The following is a 17,187-nucleotide window of genomic DNA, read 5'->3' as shown; positions in this document are numbered from 1 at the left end:
AATAATATTACTGCTTAAATTTTTCTATTAAAAACTGTGATAAAATTCCAAAGCAACTTGAGCAGATAAATGGTAATAAAATGGTTATCAAATTAATTGAAACATATGGTTATTAAAATGAAATAATTTGTATTAAGTAGTGGTTTCTTAACCCACTGAAATTTCCTCCCTTGTCTAAAATGAGCTTTCTATAAAGAATAAAAATATATTAAATTTATAAAAATCTTGTTTAATAACTGAATGAAATAAATAATAATAACAACAAAAAGTTATGAATTACATGGCAATGGTTATATTTTCTTGTTTACCTGTAGAGAAGACCATGCTCATGAATATACTGAATCCAGTGATAGCCAAGATGTCATCTACACTGCTAGCAGCCATTAGTAAGGTTGGAATGCCTTTCTCAACACCATATCCTTCTTCTTGCAACTGTAGCATGGAAGGGACAACAACAGCAGGAGAGACAGCACCTACTACAAAACTGAGAGAAGATTTTGAACACCAATTTTAAAACATCCACTTTACCAAATAGTTAATTTTATTAAAATTTATAGCAGATATATTTTTACAACTTTCTGTTAAGTGTAAAAATTCAGCTTTTGAGTGAATGCCATTTAATGATGGTAAAATGTCTCTCTCACCCAGACCCTGGCAATATTTGTCCTGGCTTATTTCACTCAGCATAATGTCATTAAGGCTCATCATGTTGTAGACCAGTTGGTTCTCAACGTTCCTAATGCCGCGACCCTTTAATACAGCTCCTCATGTTGTGGTGACCCCCAACCATAAAATTATTTTTGTTGCTACTTCATAACTGTAATTTTGCTACTGTTATGAATCGTAATGTAAATATCTGATATGCAGGATGTATTTTCATTGTTATAAATTAAACATAATTAAAGCATACTGATTAATCACAAAAATAATATGTAATTATATATGTGTTTTCCAATGGTCTTAGGCAACCCCTATGAAAGGGTCATTCAACCCCAAAGGGTCGCGACCCACAGGTTGAGAACCACTGTTGTAGACAGTGACAAGATTTCTTTCTTCCTTTCTTTTCTTTCTTTCTTTTCTTTTCTTTTCTTTTTTTTTTTTTTACAGCTGAATTATATCCCATTGTATGTATATACCAAATTTTCTTTACCTATTCATTTGTCAATGGTTATTTGGGCTTTTCCAAGCTTTTGCCATTGTGAATACTGCTGCAACATCTCTCTAAAATCTTGCTTTCAATTCTCTTGGTTATATACTCATAAATAGGATTACTAATTTTATGGTGATTCTATTTTTGTGTTTTTTGTTTTTGTTTTGTTTTGTTTTTGAAGAACCTCTAAACTGGTTTCCAAGTTTTATTCCCAATAGTAGTGCACAAGGGTTCCAATTTCTGCACATCTTGGTCAACAACTGTTATTTTGGTTTGCTTGTTGTTGTTTTTAAACATGTTTTTATTGATTTTGAGAGAGAGAGAAAGGGAGAGGGATAGAGAGATAAAAACATCAATGAGAGGAACATCATCGATTGCCTGCCTCCTGCACTCCCTCTACTAGGGATCAAGTCCGAAACCTGGGCACGTGCCCTGATGGGATCAAACCAGCAACCTCAACCACTGAATATTAAATATTACTACTAATATTAAATATATTAGTAGTATTAATAATATTCAGTGGGCTCTGTTTGTTTTTGAATAGTCACCACCCTAATCGGTGTGAGTTGATATTTCATTGTTAATTAGTATTTCTCTAATGATTAAAAATGTTGAGCACTTTCATAAGCTTGTTGACCATTTGTGTATCTTTTTTGGGCAAATGTTTATTAAAGTCATTTGCCATTATTTAGGTAGGTTTTTTTGGTTTTGAGTTGTAGGAATTCTTCATATGTTCTAAATATTGATTTCTTTTCAGATATATGTTTTGCAATTATTTTATCCCATTTTGTATGTTGCCTTTTGTCTATGTTAGTGTTTCATTTCCTGTGCAGAAATTTTCAAGTTTTATTAAGTACCATCTATTTTTTCTTTTGTTGCCTGTGTTTTTAAGTGTCAGATCTAAGAAATCATTGCCAAATTCAATGTCATGAAGCTTTTACATGAAATTTACTGGAATACAGTATTCTTGGTTGGCAGTGTTGTTGTTTTTTTCTTTTAGCATTTTGTTGTTGTTAATACTCACCCAAGAACACTTTCCTACTGATTTTTTAGGAAGAATGTTAGAGAGAGGGAAAGACAGAGAGAAACATCAATGTGAGAGAAACACATCCATTAGTTGCCTCCTGAAAGTGCCCTGACCAGGGCTGGGGTTGGGGAGGAGCCTGCAACTTAGATATGTGCCCTTGACCAGAATTGAACCCAGGACCGTTTGGTCCACAGGCCAACCCTCTATCCACTGAGCCAAACAGGCTAGGGCTCTTTAAGCATTTTGAATCTTCCAGTACATTCTAGCCTACAAGTTTTCTGCTGGGAAATGCAATTAATATCTTACGGGAACGCTTGCTTTTTTTTCTGCTACTTTCAAGATTCTCTCTATGATTTATGACAGTTTGAGTATAGTGTGTCTCAGTGTAGGTCTTTTTGGTTTTACTCAAGTGAAACGTCTTTGAGCTTCTTAAGTTTGTATGTCCATTTCATCTCTCAATTTGGAAGTTTTTACCCATTATTTCTTCAAATAGGCTTTATGACCATTTGTTTCTCTCTCCTACTCCTAGAACTCCCATAATGTGTAGATTGGTCTATTAAAGAATATCCTATAAGTCCCTAGGATCTCTCCACTTTCCTTTGTTCTTTTTTTTTTCTCTCCATTGACTTGATTTCAAATAACCTTGGCATCAAGTTCACTAATTCTTTCTTCAGATTGATCCAGTCTATAATTGATCCCTGTAGTCATTCCACCCCCCCCCCAATTTTGTTATTGTATACTACAGTTTACAATTAATTTTTGTTCTTTTATATAGTTTCTATTTCTTTATTGGTAACTTCATTTGATTCATGCCTGATTTTCCTGATATGCTTATTTTTTATATTTTTAAATTTATCTTTTTTATTGTTGAAAGTATTACATGTCCTCTTCTCCCCCACTGATCCCCTCCAAACTACCCAGGCTCCCTCCCCTCATGACTTTCACCACACTATTGTCTGTGTGCAAGGGTTATGCACATAAGTTCTTTGTGCCCTCTCTCACCCCTTCCCTCTGAAATTCAGCAAAGTCTGTTCCATACTTCCATATCTCTGGATATATATTTTTTGTCACTTTTTAAATTAGATTCCGCACATAAGTGAGATCATATGATACTTGTCTTTCTCTGATTGGCTTATTTTGCTTAGCATAATACTCTTCATGTCCCTCCATGTTGTCTCAAAGGGTAAGAGATCCTTCATTTTTATAGCTACATATTATTTCATTGTGGAAATGTACCACTTCTTTTTTATTCACTCATCTACTGATGGGAACTAGGGCTATTTCAAGATCTTAGCTATTGTAAATAACACTGCTATAAACATAGGGGTGCATATATCCTTTCTGATCTGTGTTTTGGGATTCTTAGGATATATTCCTAGATGTGGGATCCCTGGGTCAAATGGCAGTTCCATTTTTTATTTTTGAGGAAACTCCATAATGTTCTCCATTGTGACTGCACCAGTCTGCATTCCCACCAGCATTTCTAGCTTCCTGACGATAGCCATTATGGCAGGTGTGAGGGATACCTCATTGTTTTAATTTGCATCTCTGACGATTAGTGACTTTGAGCATTTCTTCATATCTCTTGACCATATGTATGTCCCCTTTAGAGAAGTATCTATTTAGGTCCTTGACCCATTTTTTTAATTGCGTTATTTGTCTTCTTTTTGTTAGGTTGTATGAGTTTATTATATATTTTGGAAATTAACCCCTTATCAGATGTATCACTGGCAAAATGTTCTCCCATACAATGGGATCCCTTCCCATTTTGTTGATGGTTTCTTTTGCTGTGCAGAAGCTTTTTTATTTTGATATAGTCCCATTTGTTCATTTTTTCTTTTGTTTTCCTTGCCCTAAAAGATGAATCGGCAAACATATTGCTACAAGAGATGTCTGAGATTTTGCTGCCTATGGTTTCTTCTAGAATTTTTATGGTTTCACAACTTACACTTAAGTCTTTTATCCATTTGGAGTTTATTCTTCTGTATGGGGTAAGTTGGTGGTCTAGTTTCGTTTTATATTTTTGCATGTATCTGTCTAATATCCCTAACATCATTTACTGACAAGATTGTTTTTACTCTCTTCCTGACATTTTTAGATGTCTGTGTTCTCTTTTAGCTCACTGAGCATTTTAAAGATATTAGTTTGAAGTATTTGGTGAATAATTTATACATTTCCATTTGTTTAGGAATGGCTTCTGGAGTTTTAGTTGTTCCTTTGATATGTCTTGTTATCATTTGATGAAATTTGCATATTTGAAAACAGTCTTTATAGACTATCTTCACTATGGAGAGATCTTCACCAATCAGCCCAGCTAGAGATTCTAGGGACCTCTCAAACCTTTCTGGGATATGTCTTCTCTGGGCTTGGGTGTGTTATCTCCAGGTGAAGAGTTTTGTCTTTTCCTACTCTGGAGCATCCCCAGGGGTCTACCTGCAGTACTGTAATACCTCTAGAGCTGTAGCAATCCACAGGACTCAGGCATCTAAAGTTTGCCAGTGCCTGCCTCTCTCTCTCTCTCTCTCTCTCTCTCTCTCTCTCTCTCTCTCTCTGTAATCCTCATCCATTGATTTTTAGAGGGAGTGGAAGGGGAAAAGGGAGGGAGAAAGAGAGAGAGAAAGAAACATTGATGTGAGAGAGAGACATTGATTGGTTTCCTTCTACATGTGCCCCACCTGAGGCCGGTTATCAAAACTGCAACCCAGCTATGTGCCACATAGTAAGCACTTTAGAAGTGTTTGCTACTACTATAATTATTGTTACAAGAAACAATAGTGGGCAGTGAAATTTATTGCTAAATCTATAGAAGCAATAAATTCATTGTAAAGAACTTAAAAATAATCTTAGTGAGGGAATATATAAAGAAGTGGGGAAAGTGACAACTTGCTATGAATTAAAGAATGTGTTTTCCAAAATTATAGGTAATCATTAGGAGGAGGAGTTTCTAGTTTCTAATCAGGATATGTTTTTACTGATATGTTTTTACTGTTTAAGAGAGAGAGGAAGGGAGCGGGGGGGAGAGAGTGAAAAAAACTTCAATGTGAGAGAGAAACATCAATCGGTTGCCTTGGGTACTCACCCCAACCAGGGATCAAATCAATAACCTGGGTATGTTCCCTGAACAAGAATCAAACCCTTGAACTTTCAATTACAGGATGATGCTCCAACCACTGAGCACACCAGCCAGGGTGAGTTTCTAATTTCTAAAGATTAAAGGAATAAACAAAAGTAGAACAACAAAAAATGCTGTTAATCCAGCAAAAGTGAAAGAAAAGAATGAAATTCACTTAAACATACAGTATTTTAAGTGTTTTTAAAAATTGATTTTAGAAAGATATTGAGAAACAGAGAGAGGGAGAGCGAGAGAAACATCAACTTATATAGTTCCATTTATTTATGCATTCATTAGTTGATCATTGTATGTGCCCTGACCAGGTATCAAACCCACAACCATGAGATGATGCTCTAACCAATTGACCTACCTGGCCAGGACCAAGAATATATAATATTTAAAATAGTGAAATAAAAAGCAGGATTAAATCCAACTTATTCTATAATAAATTGGTTAGATTGATCTTTTTGAGACAGAGGTTCTCTAATTGATTTTAAAAATTAGCTCTGAGAGATGATAGAAACTGAGGGAGGAAAAATGGCGGCAAATAGGCAGATGTGTCCTGAGCCTTGTCCTGGATCAGATAGGAGGAGCAACTAAATCAAATAACATGAACCCAGAATTGGCAACTTAGACACAGCTGATAAGACAATTCACAGCTGGGAAGGACGCCTGGAGAATGGGGAATCTGGGCTGGAGAGAGATACGCAACCAGCGGGCCTAAAGGGTCAGAAAGAAGCTGCACAGCACCAAATCTGCATCCCTTGGGGACAGGTGTAACATCCAACTGTAGAAAGGAAGCCCACAGGACTGCTGGTGGCTGGGGAATCTAGATCTAAGTCCACAACCATGAGAGGCTGCACCCAGAAAGGCAGCCGGAAGAGGTACCTGAGCCACATGGTGCCAGGGGGAGAGAAACTCTCCGTTATGTGGTTGTTTTGCCTGTTTTGTCTTTGCTTTTACTCGCTAAACCCCGTTTATGGGACTTTCAATTACAAATACTCACATGAGGCTGCCATGCAGGTAGAGATGCAGATTTGTGAAGTCTGGGGAGAGGTGGTGGAGAAGAGTAGGACAGGGAGAGGTGACCAGGAATCTGGCACTGAGACATTCGTGACCCTCCAAACCTCAGCAGCCATTTTTCTTCTGAAGAGCCAGGCTCTCCTAGCAGCCTTAAGGGATCTAATACAGCCAAACCCAGCCTACACCTTGAGCTTTACAAAGAAAACAAAGACTCTGAATAACCCCAAAGAGCAATCAAAGACTGGGCTGAAGAGGGGCTGTTCAGTCCCAGAAAGCAATACAGCGCTTTTCTCCCCTTAAAGCCCTATCAGAAATAGACATTTGAGTGATTAAGATTGACAGTAGGCAGACAGGAAAAGCAGGCAGATTGGTTCCGCCTGCTTGCAGCCAAGGCTGTGGAGATAGATACAAACAGGAGCGGTGAGTTGCTTGGAACTTCAACACGGTGCTGACTACCTAACAGAAAACTCAGAAGTGGCAGACAGAACAGAAAAGTGGGGTCTTAAACCAGCCCCCATGGGGCATTAAAACTCTGATGAAACAAACACTTCACTTTTTTACCTTTTATATTTTATTTTTTTAAAAGAAAAAACTATTTTTTCTTTTATCGTTTTTATCGTTTTTTTGTATTACTTTTTCTTCATTTTATTTTAATTTATTTTGTTATTTTATTTTATCTTATTTTTCTTTTTTTCCACCCTTTTCTTCTTCATCTCTCCTTTTTTCATCATTTTCTCCGGTTCCTGTTTTAGTTTTTCTCTTTTCTTTCTTTTTACCCCTTGTTTGTTGATCAACTTTATCTGCTTTGACGTGTTATTATTGTTGTTGTCTCTGTTGGCTTACTCATATATCTAATTTCCTCTCCCCTGCTCCAAGTCCATGCACCCTGTCTTTTCTCTTTCTTCAGTAGTCAATTTGTTTTATGCTTTGTTTTTCCTCTCCTCTCTTGCTCTCTTCTTCTCCTAATTGTTTAATTAGTTTTACTCATTAAATTCAAGCCTATCTGCTCTCTCCTCTATTATCCTTTTCCAAAAATAAATGAATAAATAGATTTAAAAAATTATTTATTTACCTACTTACTTATTTTCCTCTTATCACTCATTCTCTTTCTACCTCCTCTATACTGAACAATGGCGCTTCCCCTGTTCATTCAATTCCTTAATCTTACTTTTTTGTATATAAACCCTGCCTCTACAGATTCTGTTAACCCCCCCTCCCACCCCCCACCCCCGTTTTCTGGGTGTGTGTTTGAATTTTTTTGGTTTACTTGTTTTGTGGTGTTTTCTCCCCATATATATTTTTTCTTTTTTTTGCTCCTTGTTTTTACTCTACCTTTTTTTCCTTTTCTCAATATCATATTTGCTCTCTTTTCTCTCTCCTAGTTCTCTCTTCTCAGTTGGTCACCTTTATTGGGGTTATTGGTGTCATGAGTACATTTGTGTTTTCTTCCCTCTGTGTTGTGTCTTGTTGAGTTGTATTTTGTGATGTTTGGTCAATAGGGTAGAGAGCAAGCCACATAAACATACACCCTGAGAGGATATTTCATCCATGAATGGTACAATAACATTCAAGACCCTACTATACCAAGAGAACTCAAATATCCCAAGTAGGGTTATCTCTAGAATGCCGAGCCCAGAAGACCTGAGAGATTGCACCACTGGGTCTCACAAAATATCGATTTAAGACAAAAAAAAAATCTGGGTGGCATAGCAGTTTGCTCTAATATATAGAAACAATCACAAAGGAACAGCAAAAATGGGGAGCCAAAGAAACCACCCCTACATTAAAGAAAAGGAGGAATCACCGGACAAGGAAATAAATGAAATGGAGGCAAGCAACTTGTCAGAGAAATAATACCGAGCAATGGTTATAAGGATGCTGGAAAGGATGGAAGACAAATTCAACATGTGTAAGAATCAAGAGGAAATAAAGAATGACATAGATGCACTAAAAAACACAATGGGAAGTTTCAACAGTAAACTAGAAGCTAAGGACTGCATCAGTGAGTTAGAAGACAAGGTAGAAAAAACACCCAAGCAGAGCATCAACCTGAAAAAAAAATCTTAAAAAGCAGGAGATGAGCCTAACGGACCTTTGGGAAAATATGAAACAAAACAACATCCACATAATAGGGGTACCAGAAGAAGAGGAAGCTGAGCAAGGAATAGAAAACTTGAAGAAATAATGACAGAAAACTTCCCTAGTTTTGGGAAGAAAAAAGTCACACAAGTCCAAGAAGCACAAAGAGTGCCAAACAAGATGAACCCAAAAAGACTGACACCAAGACACATGATAATTAAATTGTCAAACATCAATGACAACGTAAGAATCTTAAAGGCTGCCAGAGAGAGACAGAAAGTTACCTACAAGGGATCTCCCATTAGACTATCAACTGATTTCTCAACAGAAACACATCAGGCTAGAAGGGATGAAGCTAAGAATACTATACCAATCAAGGCTATCATTCAAAATTGAAGGTAAAATCAGGAGCTTCACAGACAAAGAAAGGCTAAGGGAGTTTATTACCACCAAGTCAGCAATGCAAGAAATGCTAAAGGGACTACTGGAAAAAGCAAAAAAAGAAAGGGAAGAAGGAACACAGGCATAAAGAATAAAAATGGCAACAAACAAGTACCTATCAATAATAACCTTAAACATAAATGGATTATATGCTCCAATCAAAAGACATAGGGCAGTGATCGGCAAACTGCAGCTCGTGAGCCACATGTGGCTCTTTGACCCCTTGAGTGTGGCTCTTCCACAAAATACTGACTTCTGCTCATGGGCCATGAAGTTTCAATCGCACTGTATGTGCACGCGCACACGTGGTATTCTGTAGAAGAGCCACACTCAAGGGGCCAAAGAGCCACATGTGGCTTGCAAGCCACCGTTTGCCAACCACTGACATAGGGTAGCTGAAGAATAAGAAAACATGACCAATTAATTTGCTGTCTACAAGAGATCCACCTCAGAAAAAGGGACTCACAGAGACTGAGAGTGAAGGGATGAAAAAAAATTTTTCAGGTAAATGATCATAAAAAAGCTGGAGTAGCAATACTTCCACCTTACAAAAATATATATACAGATTCCAAAGAAAAAACTTCAAAATCTTCCTTGATTTTAGATGTACTTTCTCATTATTTATCAGTCATTAAATTCCATCAATTTGACCTGGCCAGGTTTCAGGTTCAATCCCAGTCAGGGTGCTCACAGGAGGCAACCAATTGATATTTCTCTCACATCTCTCTCTCTCCCCCTTCCTTCCTTTCTCTCTCTCTCTCTCTCTCTCTCTCAAATCTATAAACATATCCTCACGTGAGGATTTTAAAAAATCTTCTGAATTATATTCTGAATCCCTATATTCTAAAGTCACTACTACTGTATTATTATAAGAGAGAACTCATTAACTTATTGATATCTTTTATGAAGAGTTTTCAAACTAAAATACCCACCTCCAGCCTCAACTTCTCTCCACTTAATCCTGTATCCTATCAAATACCTTTGTAAAATGCAGACTTAAGTATGTTGCCTGCTTAAAAACCCAACAACTTATGCCTAGTATATAAGACCTCTGATAATTTGGCTCCAACCTATACATGTAGCTTTTTCTCTTACCTCTCCTTCTATGACATGTAATGTTTTAACCAAACCATATAATACTTCATCATTCTCCAAATACACCTTATTCATTCATTCTTCTCTGTGTTCATGAAAAACTCTCTTTTGGGAGCATAGAGATAACGCCTCCTTTGTTCATGTTTATTATTCTGTCCCCAACTAATTTTTCACATCCTTCAAGGCGTAGCTTAAATATCTATGAGATAATTTTTTACATCCCTCACAACTAGAGGAATTTATTGCTCTTGTAGGATTTTATGGGTAATTCTATCATAGCAGTTATCATACTGTATGACAGTTAGCTATTACCTGCCTGTAATCCTGGAGAAACTGAATTTTTTTCAGGACAGGGCTATGTCTTACAAATCTCTACATTTCTGCCCTAGCTAGTTTGGCTCAGGAGATAGAGCACTGGCCCATGGACTGAAGAGTCCTGGGTTTGATTCTGGTCAAGGGCATGTAAATCAGATGGACTTGCATCTGATGTGTGTCTTTCACATTGATGTTTCTCTCTGTCTCTCCCTCTCCCTCCCACTCTCTCTAGAAAAATGGAAAAAAAAAAACAACAATGAAAAAATATCCTCTAGAAAGACAAAATGGTGGTGGTATAGACAGACATGTCCTGTGCCTTGTCCCATAGCGGATAGGGTGAGCAGCTGAAACAAGTAACATCCAGCCTGAATTGGCAGAGGAAATTCAGCTGGGAGACAATTTGCAGCCGGGAAAGGCAGAGGACTCCTGGAGAAAGGTAAAGTCAAGACTCTGGGAAGGATATTTGGCCAGACCTCGGAGCCCTGAGGATCAGAGGGAATCCACACAGCATGGGCTTGGGCCACGTCCCTTGGGATGGGCACAGTGGATAAAAAGGAACAAAGGACTGCTGGTTGGCAGGGGATTCTAGATCTGGGTCTACAGTCAGGAAAGGCTGAGGAGTGCTGGCAGAAGAGCTTGCAGAGGAACAGCCTTTCCTCCTCACAGGGGACTCTAGATCTGGGTCTACAGTCAGTGAAGCCTGAAGAGTGCCAGCAGGAGAGTGCACAGAGAGAGGTGCAGCCTCTCCGGCCTCTGTGGCTTGTACCCTTCTTCATAGAGCCTAGTTCATAGGACCTTTCAGATACAGACATTTACCCGTGGCTGGAGTGTGGGAGAAGGTGCGGAATTGTGGAATCTGGGGAGAGAGGGATCCAGGAGTAGTGGCAGCGACTTTGGAGCTGAGTTATCCCTGAGCCTGGGACCTGGGCAGCCATTTTGCCCTGAAAAGATAGCCCCTCCCCTCCAGTATCCAGGCAACTAATACAGCCACACCCAGATTCCACCCTGATTGGTCAAAGGATTAAAAAAACAAAAACTTAAATAGTCCCCAAGAGCACAAAGGGGCTGGACTAGAGACTTTCAGTCACAGCAATCGGATCCTGAGAAACACTACAGTACAGAGGACTGGGATATTAAGTCAGCCAAAGGAACACTTCACTTTTTCATTTTTATTTTATTTCTCTTTTATGACTTTGTTATCTCTTTTTTTTCCTTGTTTTCCTGTTTTTGTTTGTTGCTTTATTTTCTATTTCTTTTCACATTATTTTTCCATCACTCTATTTTATTTTAATTGCTATTTTATACCATTTTTGAAATCAAACTTTTCATAAATTTATTATTTTTTCTCGTTCTCTTTCCTCTTATCCACCCATCCCCTTTCTACTTCCTCTATACTGAAGTGAGATCCTCAACATATTCATACAACTCTTAACCTTATCTTCTATATATAAGCTCAGCATCTACAGATTCTGCCCCCACCCTCTTTGCTGGGGGTTTGGTGTTTGTATTTTTTTTTCTTTTTTCTTTTTTAAAATTATATTATTATTATTATTGTTTGTTTGTTTGTTTTGTTTGTTTATGTATTGGTTCTGTGGTGTTTTCCATATATATTTTTTTTTCCTTTTCTCATTTCTTCTTTTCTCTCATCTTTTTTTCTCTCTTCGATATCATTTGTGCTCTCTTTTCTCACCCCGAATTCTCCTTTCTCAGGTGGTCACTTACAGTAAGGTTATTATTGTCGTGAGTACATTCATGCTTTGGTCCCTTTGTGTTGTGTCTTGTCGAGGTGAATTATATCCTGTCTGGCCAGGTGCTAGAGAGTGAGCCTCATAACCAAACACCTGGAGAGGAAACTCCATCCACAAATGGGTCAATAACACCCCAGACCCAACTACAGAGGCAGGAAGAAGGCAGCAGTAAGGGAGAGAGCATGAGTCAGTGAGGGACAAAAGAGGAGTGTGTGGTCATGTAGGCTGTGTGTGTGTATGTGAGTGAGGCACAGATAGATCCCACAGGGCCTTCGGGGTCAGGCTAAACGGGCTTGCCTAACTAGGCAGCCTCTGCTACTGTGTAAGCAGTTCCAGGAGGCTGGCTCATCCCCAGAAGCCTAGCGTTTATAAGGGGAGAGCTGCTGTAACTGGGAGCCAGGCCTCAACCCTACCCAGGGTGCCCTCAGATAACACCTGGGACTCTAAAGACACCCCTGCCAGGGACCTGCTACTTTAGCTGTGGTCCCATGGTCAACGAGTCTCCAGCCACCCTGGGCACAGGCTTCTGTGAGATCTGAAGCGTGCTCCCCCATGACCGGCCAAATGCCTCAGCCCAGGGCACTAAACCATGCAAGCAGCAGACACATGAGCAGCCCAATCCTGTCCAAGGAGCAGCAGCCCCACGAGCAGCCTGCCCCAGGGCTAAGAGCAGAAGCCTCACGTGGCCTGCCCCAGTCCAAGGAGCAGCAGCTGTCAGCTGTGTGAGCGGCCCACTCCCTTGTCCGAGGAGCAGCAACCACATGAACAGCCTGCCCCAGCTAAGGAGCAGCAGCCACACAAGCAGCCTGCCCACGATTGAGGAGTGGCAGCCCCACACAGCCCGCCTTCATCCGAGGAGCAGCAGCTGTGCAGCCCACAACCTCCTCCTGTCTGAGGAGCAGTAGGTGTGCAAGAAACCTGCTCCCATCCAAGGAGCAGCAGCTGCACGAGCAACATGCCTCCATACGAGGAGCAGCAGTGGTGTGAGCAGCCCATACCCATACAAGGAACAGCATCACCGCAAGCAGCCCGCTCCCATTCAAGGAGCAGTAGCCACCCAAGCAGCCTCCCCCAGTCTGAGGAGCAGCAGCCACACGAGCAGACAACCCACATCTGAGGACTGGTAGCCCTTGCGCACTCCACACTGGTCCAAGGAGCAGCAGACACACGCAGCCTGCACCTGTCCGATGAGCAGCAGGTGGGTGAGCGGCCCATCCCCCGTCTGAGGAGCAGCAGCCACGTGAGCAGACAGCCCCTGTATGAGGAACAGCAACCACATGTGCAGCTCACTCCGGCCCAAGGAGTTGCAGCCGCCCAAGCAGCTCACCCCCATCCAAGGAGTAGCAGCCACACGAACAGATAGACTGACCACATCTGAGGAGCGGCAGCCCTGCACAGGCCACACTGGTCCAAGGAGCAGCAGCCACACCCAGTCTGCACCTGTCCGACGAGCAGGAGCTGGGTGAGCATCCTGCCACCATTTGAGGATCAGCAGCCATCAATAAACGTGATACATTACATAAACAAATTGAGAGAGAAAAACCACATAATCATACCAATTGATGCAGAAAAAGCATTTGACAAAATCCAACACCCATTTTTGATAAAATCTCTCAGCAAGGTGGGAATAGAAAGATCATACATCAACATAATAAAAGCCATAATGACAATCCCACAGCCAACATCATACTCAATGGGCAAAAACTAAATTCATTTCCCTTAAGAACAGGAACAAGACAGGGATGCCCACTCTCACCACTCCTGTTCGACATAGCACTGGAAGTATTAGCCATTGCAATTAGACAAGAAGAAGAAATAAAAGGCATCCAAACTGGAAAAGAAGAAGTAAAACTGTCCTTATTCACAGATGACATGATATTGTACATAAAAAAACGCTGAAGACTCAATCAAAAAACTATTAGGCTTAATAAATGAATTCGGCAATGCAGCAGGATACAAAATCAATGCCAAGAAATCTATGGCATTTCTATACACCAATATTGAACTTACAGAAAGAGAGACTAAAAAAGCAATCCCATTTACCATCGCACCAAAAAAATTAAGATACCTGGGAATAAACCTAACTAAAGAGGTAAAAGACCTCTACTCAGAAAACTACAGGACGTTGAAAAAAGAGATAGAGGAAGTCATAAACATATGGAAGAACATACCATGTTCACGCATTGGTAGAATCAACATCATTAGAATGTCCAGACTACCCAAAGCAGTCTATAAAGTCAATGCACTTCCCATTAAAATACCAATGGCATATTTCACAGACCTAGAAAGAACTCTCCAAAAATTCAGCTGGAATAAAATAAGACCCCAAATAGCTCCAGTGATCCTGAGAAAGAAGAACAAAGTAGGTGGGATCTCAATACCAGATATCAAGCTGTATTACAAAGCCACTGTTCTCAAAACTGCCTGGTACTGGCACAAAAACAGACATATAGATCAATGGAATAGAATGGAGAACCCAGAAATTGACCCAAACCAATATGCTCAATTAGTATTTGACAAAGGAGGCAAGAACATACAATGGAATCAAAAACAGTCTCTTCAATAAATGGTGTTGGGAAAATTGGACAGATAGATGCAAAAAAATGAAACTAGACCACCAACTTACACCATACACAAAAATAAACTCAAAATGGATAAATGACTTAAATGTAAGATGGGAAACCATGAAAATACTAGAGTAATACACAGGCAGCGAAATCGCAAACATATGCCGAAAGAATTTCTTCACTGATACAGCTCCTAGGGCAGTGGAAACTAAAGAGAAAATAAACAAATGGGGCTACATCAAAATAAAAAGCTTCTGCACAGCAAAAGAAACCATCAACAAAACAACAAGAAAGCTCACTGCATGGGAGAACATATTCGCTAATGTTATCACTAATAGGGTTTAATCTCCAACATTTCTAAGGAACTCATACAAGTTAACAAAAGGAAGAAAAACTATCCAATAAAAAACTGGGCAAAGGACCTAAATAGACACTTTTCAAAAGAGGACATTTAGAAAGCCAAGAGACATATGCTCCCTAATCATCCAAGAGATACAAATCAAAACAACAATGAGGTATCATCTCACACCTATCAGAATGGCTATCAGCAACAAATCAACAAACAACAAGTGCTGGAGAGGATGCGGAGAAAAGGGAACACTTGTGCACTGCTGGTGGGAATGCAGACTGGTGCAGCCACTGTAGATAACAGTATGGAGTTTCCTCAAAAAGTTAAAAATGGAACTGCCATTTGACCCAGTGATCCCACTTCTAGAAATATATCCCAAGAAAACAGAAACACCAATCAGAAAGAATATATGCATTCCTATGTTCAGAGCAGCACAATTTACCATAGCGAAGATCTGGAAACAGCCTAAGTGCCCATCAGCAGATGAATGGATTAGAAAACTGTGGTACATATACACAATGGAATACTATGCTGCTGTAAAAAAGAAGAAATTCTTACCATTTGCCACAGCATGAATGGAACTCGAGAGCATTATGCTAAGTAAAATAAGCCAGTCAATGAAAGAAAAATACATGATCTCATTCATTTATGGATAATAAAGAGCATTATAAACTGATGAACAAAAATAGATACAGAGGCAGAACAGCCTCGAACAGACTGTCAAACAACAGCAGGAAGGCTGACCTAGCAATTTTACTCCTAGCTATTTCCCAAAAAATGAAAACAAATGCTTACCCAAAGACTTGAATGTGAAAGTTACAGCTTTATTAGTAATAGCTCCAAACTTGAAACAATTCCAATATCCACCAACAAGCAGATGAATAAAGTTGGTGGTATATTCATACCACGAAATCTACTCTGCAATAAAATAGAATGAACTACTAGCCATAATATGGATGCATCTCAAAAACAACTTGCTGACCAAAAGAAGTCAGAAAAAAAACAGTAACTATTATGTAATTACATTCACTTAAAATGCTTAAAAAATTCCAATGTACTATGACAGAAAGTAGATTATGGTTTGACTGGAGCCAGAATGCAATTGACTGGAGCATGATGAGAATTTTATGGGGTAATGAAACTGTGTTGTTCTTCAATTGGCAGGTGGTTACACAGGCATATAAACTTGTCAAAACTCACTGAAATGTTCAGTGGAAAATGGGTGCTCATTTTATTGTATGTAAATTATTCCTCAATAAAAGTGATTCTAAAAATTAGTAACTTTCATATACAGTTAAAAAATAATTAGAAAATGTTATGAAAAAATAGTTTATCTACAATATCAATGAACACAAAATACCTCAATTATGAAATAGTCTAGCCTTTATAAAAAGCATAAACACTGTAGTACTTAAGATAACACCTGAATGAGAAACCAAGATGGCGGCATAGGTAAGCACCGGAGTTTGCTGCCTCGAACAACCACTTCAAAAGTACAACTAAGAGACGGAACGGACATCATCCAGAACTACAGGAAGGCTAGCTGAGTGGAAATTCTACAAGGAAATTCTAGAAGGAAAGAGAAAAGCATACCAAGACTCAGAGGAGGCGCGGTGCAGAAGTAAAATACTAAGGTGCGGAGGTGCATGCGGAGCAGGCTGGCAGCTGAGGGCGCGATTGTCGTTTTCAATCAGAAGGGAGTCTCAGGCTATGAGCTCCAGTTCCGGGTGAGTCTCTGGGGACCCAGACTCATAGGGAAGAAGCGGGACTATCTGGCATTGGTCAGAACTCGAGGGCAGCTTTCTCTCGGAAAAGATAGCAGGGAATGCCTAGACACTGAGAAGCGGACCCTCTGAGAGCAGCCATAACTGCTAGCCCCGCCCTGTTGATCCCGTGGGACCCGCCCCACCCAAGCCCTGCAGGGAGGCTTTTGCTGGATAGCCTAAGGCAGAGGCTAGATTAGCACCTCCCTAGAGAGCCAGGAGCCAGTGTACCCAGAGGTCAGAGTAGGACCATCCAGTTTCCAGCTCCGTGGAACCATAAAGGACACACCCAGGGGGCAAACTCAGTGAGCACCAAAGCCCCATTGAAGAAAGTCTTGCCCTGGAGGGGTGTCTCCAGCAGAGAAGTTCTCCCACTGCAGACACAGCTGATTCTCACAGCCAACAGGCCTGGAGGTCAATTCCTCCCAGTGATACCTAAAACAATCAAGGCTTACTTACAACAAGACTGTGCACAAAGCCCACAAAGGGGTGCACCAAGAGTGTCCTCCTCACGTAAT

At 39.9% G+C, this 17,187-nt stretch overlaps 1 protein-coding gene across 1 annotated transcript in view; it reads right to left on the bottom strand.

Annotated features, from left to right (window-relative positions):
• Window positions 1-17,187, bottom strand: part of LOC132233646 (sodium/hydrogen exchanger 9B1-like) — a 43,549-nt gene that overhangs the window by 17,978 nt on the left and 8,384 nt on the right. Inside the window, exon 4 of the mRNA XM_059694702.1 lies at window positions 309-484. Within this exon, the coding sequence (XP_059550685.1) occupies window positions 309-484 (176 nt within the window). The remainder of the gene's footprint in view (window positions 1-308; window positions 485-17,187) is intronic.

The sequence above is a fragment of the Myotis daubentonii genome, chromosome 1 (genome assembly GCF_963259705.1).
Source record: "Myotis daubentonii chromosome 1, mMyoDau2.1, whole genome shotgun sequence".
NCBI classification, from domain to species: Eukaryota; Metazoa; Chordata; class Mammalia; order Chiroptera; family Vespertilionidae; genus Myotis; species Myotis daubentonii.
Note: the sequence above shows the minus strand (reverse complement) of the source record. Positions and strands in the feature narration are given on the sequence as shown.